A 4,243-nucleotide genomic window follows, 5' to 3' on the forward strand; every position below is an offset into this window, starting at 1 on the left:
GGAGGGGGGGGGGCTGTCTAGAGGGGGGGGGAGTCGGCGGTGCTGTCTATAACCGGGATCGCCAGGGAATGGGGCGGGGCTGTCTATAACGGGGATCGCCGGGGGGAGGGGGCGGTGCTGTCTCTAAACGGGATCACCAGGGGAGGGGGTGGTGCTGTCTATAACCGGGGTCACCGGGGGAGGGGTGGTGCTGTATCTAACCTGGATCGCCGGGGGGAGGCGGCGGTGCTGTCTCTAAACAGGATCACAGGGGGAGGGGTGGTGCTGTCTATAACCGGGATCGCCGGGGTATTTTGTGCAGGTGATGTGGATGGCATGCACTCTGTAAAGCCATGTTGGGTGGGTTCAGGGTTGGTTTCCAGAAGGACTAATAATCTTTCCCGTGGGTCGCGTAGCTGAGGGGAGGTGCGAGGCAGCAAGGTGCTTTTGTGAGGGAGGTGTGTTTCCGTTCTAGTAATCTAGCGGGAGCTTCTTTTTTGCGACCAGTTTCCAACCAGGAGTCGCCAGGGCGGAGTGGTGATGTGCTACAGCTGGAAACTGGGTAAGTGCCTGCAGCTGCTGATGGACTCCACCCTCGTCCCTGAGAGCCAGAACAGCCGCTTTCATAACTAAACGACGCGGTCTCGCCCTTTCTCTCTGTCAGCCTGTCGAGTACCTCCCCCTCATCTTGACAGGATAGATAAGGAGCAGTGTTCCCTCGCTCCCACCCAAATCCCTGATTGGTAATGGAAGGGAGAATGGAGAGAACCAAAGGACACAGATTTGGGAAAATTGGCAAATTTGCAAAAGGCAACGGGAGGCAAGTGGTCTTTTTATTTCGGACAGCCAGAGGTGTTGGGCCTGGAAGGCGCTGCCTGGGAGCACAGGCAAGGCAGGCTCAACCGAGGCCTTCAGGAGGGAGTCACGTTACTCTCGGGAAGGTGAGGGGGTTACAGCAGCGAGAGAACAGCTCCGATAACACTCCGCCATAAGACATAGGCGCACAGATTAGGCCATTCACCCCATCGAATCTGCTTCACCATTCAATCGGACCTGATAGGTTTCTCAACCCCATTCTCCCGCTTTCAAACCTCGATCCCCCTGACACTCAAAAACCCATCCATCAGGGTCTCAAATATGACCTGGCCTCCACAGCCGTCTCTGGACCATTCCGGTGTGATTCCCCCTACCCCTCCCCCTACCCCCTCCCTGACCCACGGTGTGGTTGGTGTTTTTATTCAGGGTGACTGATTCCCCCCTCCCTGACCCACGGTGTGGTTGGTGTTTTTATTCAGGGTGACTGATTCCCCCCTCCCTGACCCACGGTGTGGTTGGTGTTTTTATTCAGGGTGACTGATTCCCCCCTCCCTGACCCACGGTGTGGTTGGTGTTTTTATTCAGGGTGACTGATTCCCCCCTCCCTGACCCACGGTGTGGTTGGTGTTTTTATTCAGGGTGACTGATTCCCCCCTCCCTGACCCACGGTGTGGTTGGTGTTTTTATTCAGGGTGACTGATTCCCCCCTCCCTGACCCACGGTGTGGTTGGTGTTTTTATTCAGGGTGACTGATTCCCCCCTCCCTGACCCACGGTGTGGTTGGTGTTTTTATTCAGGGTGACTGATTCCCCCCTCCCTGACCCACGGTGTGGTTGGTGTTTTTATTCAGGGTGACTGATTCCCCCCTCCCTGACCCACGGTGTGGTTGGTGTTTTTATTCAGGGTGACTGATTCCCCCCTCCCTGACCCACGGTGTGGTTGGTGTTTTTATTCAGGGTGACTGATTCCCCCCTCCCTGACCCACGGTGTGGTTGGTGTTTTTATTCAGGGTGACTGATTCCCCCCTCCCTGACCCACGGTGTGGTTGGTGTTTTTATTCAGGGTGACTGATTCCCCCCTCCCTGACCCACGGTGTGGTTGGTGTTTTTATTCAGGGTGACTGATTCCCCCCTCCCTGACCCACGGTGTGGTTGGTGTTTTTATTCAGGGTGACTGATTCCCCCCTCCCTGACCCACGGTGTGGTTGGTGTTTTTATTCAGGGTGACTGATTCCCCCCTCCCTGACCCACGGTGTGGTTGGTGTTTTTATTCAGGGTGACTGATTCCCCCCTCCCTGACCCACGGTGTGGTTGGTGTTTTTATTCAGGGTGACTGATTCCCCCCTCCCTGACCCACGGTGTGGTTGGTGTTTTTATTCAGGGTGACTGATTCCCCCCTCCCTGACCCACGGTGTGGTTGGTGTTTTTATTCAGGGTGACTGATTCCCCCCTCCCTGACCCACGGTGTGGTTGGTGTTTTTATTCAGGGTGACTGATTCCCCCCTCCCTGACCCACGGTGTGGTTGGTGTTTTTATTCAGGGTGACTGATTCCCCCCTCCCTGACCCACGGTGTGGTTGGTGTTTTTATTCAGGGTGACTGATTCCCCCCTCCCTGACCCACGGTGTGGTTGGTGTTTTTATTCAGGGTGACTGATTCCCCCCTCCCTGACCCACGGTGTGGTTGGTGTTTTTATTCAGGGTGACTGATTCCCCCCTCCGCCACTGGCCCACCCCCATTCCCATTCCCACCCTGTTCCTTGCATCATCCCCGGGCACGCGCTCTCCGCCCAGTCCTGATCCTGATCCAGGCCAGGAGCGGGCGAGAGTCCCCTTTTCCCATCTCTGACAGCTGCCTCCAGGATGTGCCAGTCACGGAAGCAGCCGGACACCATCTCACACCGCCGTTCCCCGGGTGGGGGGGATCGCTGTCGGGAAGCTGGCGTAGCAACTCCCCCGCGTTCCGAGCGGTAAAACCCCTGGTGTGCTCCTGATGCTGTGGTGCCGAATGTCCTGCTGCCTTCTGGCTGGAGAGGGAGGTGGATCAACCCAAGTGAGAATCCACCACCTTACCGACGGGCAACCAGCCACGCCAATCTCTGGCTGCCCACTCCCAACGTGGGTCACCGGCATTGCTTTTACACCATCCTGGGTCTCCCCCAGATGGTGGGATGCCTGAAGGATTGTCGTGCCACTGTCTTGGAGAGGGACGTGTGGCTCCCTGAGCATGTTGACGGGGACACCGGTTCCTGGCTGTGTTTGTGCCACCGTGGGCTGTGCATGCTGTAAAGCAAGAGCACGTTGGAGAGCCTCGGCAGGTCAGTGGACAGGCCATCAGGACCTGAAACGTGAACTCACAGATGCTGACAGACCCCTGGGCATCTCAGCGTTTTCTTGTAGTGGTTTGTTACTCCCTCGTGGTATAGGGGCATGGCTGACTGGGCCAGTGGGTATTACCCAACCTTAGTTGCCCCTTGAGAAGGTGCCTTCTTGAACTGCTGCTGTCCATGTGCGCTGTAGGTGTATTCGCAATGTTGTCCGAGGGGAATTTAATTTAATTTGACGCCAGGTTATGGTTTCTGTAGCTCTGTGGTTAGCACTGCTGCCTCATGGCGCCGGGGACCCGGGTTCGATTCCAGCCTCGGGTGACTGTCTGTCTGTATGGAGTTTGCACGTTCTCCCCGTGTCTGCGTGCACTTCCTCTGGGTGCTCCAGCTTCCTCCAAAGATGTGCAGGTTCAGGTGAATTGGCTCTAGTGTTCAGGGATGTGTTGGTTAGGTGCATTAGTCAGGGGTAAATGTAGCATTGGGGGAATGGGTCTCGGCGCAATACTGTTCGAGGGTCTGTGTGGATTTGTTGGGCCGAAGGGCCTGTTTCCACACTGTAGGGATTCTATGAAGTGTATGTTGTCGAAGTCCCATTGAAACTTTCTCTCTCTCACACGCACGCGCACACAGTCTCTCACAAACACATGCACATGTGGAGATAATACTTCTCCTGAATGATGGACTCACCTGCCTGTTTCACGGTGAGCCAGTGTATTGGTCAAAGGTCCTTCACAGTGATGCAGTTGTACACTGGGGGAAACTCCTTCCTTGCTTTCGCCTCCTGGCAATGCCTGGCATTTGGGTAAACTGGTCTTCATGAAGGTGTCTCTCTCTTTTCCCCCCCCCCCCCAACCTACTGGGAGCTGATTGGCGTCTCTAGCATCTGCTTCACCTCAGATGTTCCTATCGGTACCTGAGCACAGGTTGCTGTCTTGCTCTGTTATTGCTGCCTGTTGTGATGGGGTGGTCATGGGAGCTTTTAATCCAGACTCTGAATGTCTTAGGAATCCTCTCAACAGTAACCCGGCCAGGTATCTGTCTCTCTCTATCTCTCTCTCGATATCTATCTGTCCATCTATCTCTCTCTCTCTCTATCTCTCTCTCTCTCTCTCTCTCCCCCCCCA

General features: G+C 55.7%; 1 protein-coding gene across 3 annotated transcripts in view; it reads left to right on the forward strand.

Moving 5' to 3' along the window:
- The window catches only part of atat1 (alpha tubulin acetyltransferase 1), a 46,170-nt gene extending 42,721 nt beyond the window's left edge, over positions 1-3,449 (forward strand). For all 3 annotated transcript variants that reach the window (XM_043678019.1, XM_043678022.1, XM_043678023.1), the window contains one exon: positions 487-3,449. In XM_043678019.1, the coding sequence (XP_043533954.1) occupies positions 487-545 (59 nt within the window). In that variant the 3' untranslated portion in view covers positions 546-3,449. The remainder of the gene's footprint in view (positions 1-486) is intronic.
- Positions 3,450-4,243: the final 794 nt, after the last annotated feature.

Source organism: Chiloscyllium plagiosum, chromosome 37 (genome assembly GCF_004010195.1).
Source record: "Chiloscyllium plagiosum isolate BGI_BamShark_2017 chromosome 37, ASM401019v2, whole genome shotgun sequence".
NCBI lineage: Eukaryota > Metazoa > Chordata > Chondrichthyes > Orectolobiformes > Hemiscylliidae > Chiloscyllium > Chiloscyllium plagiosum.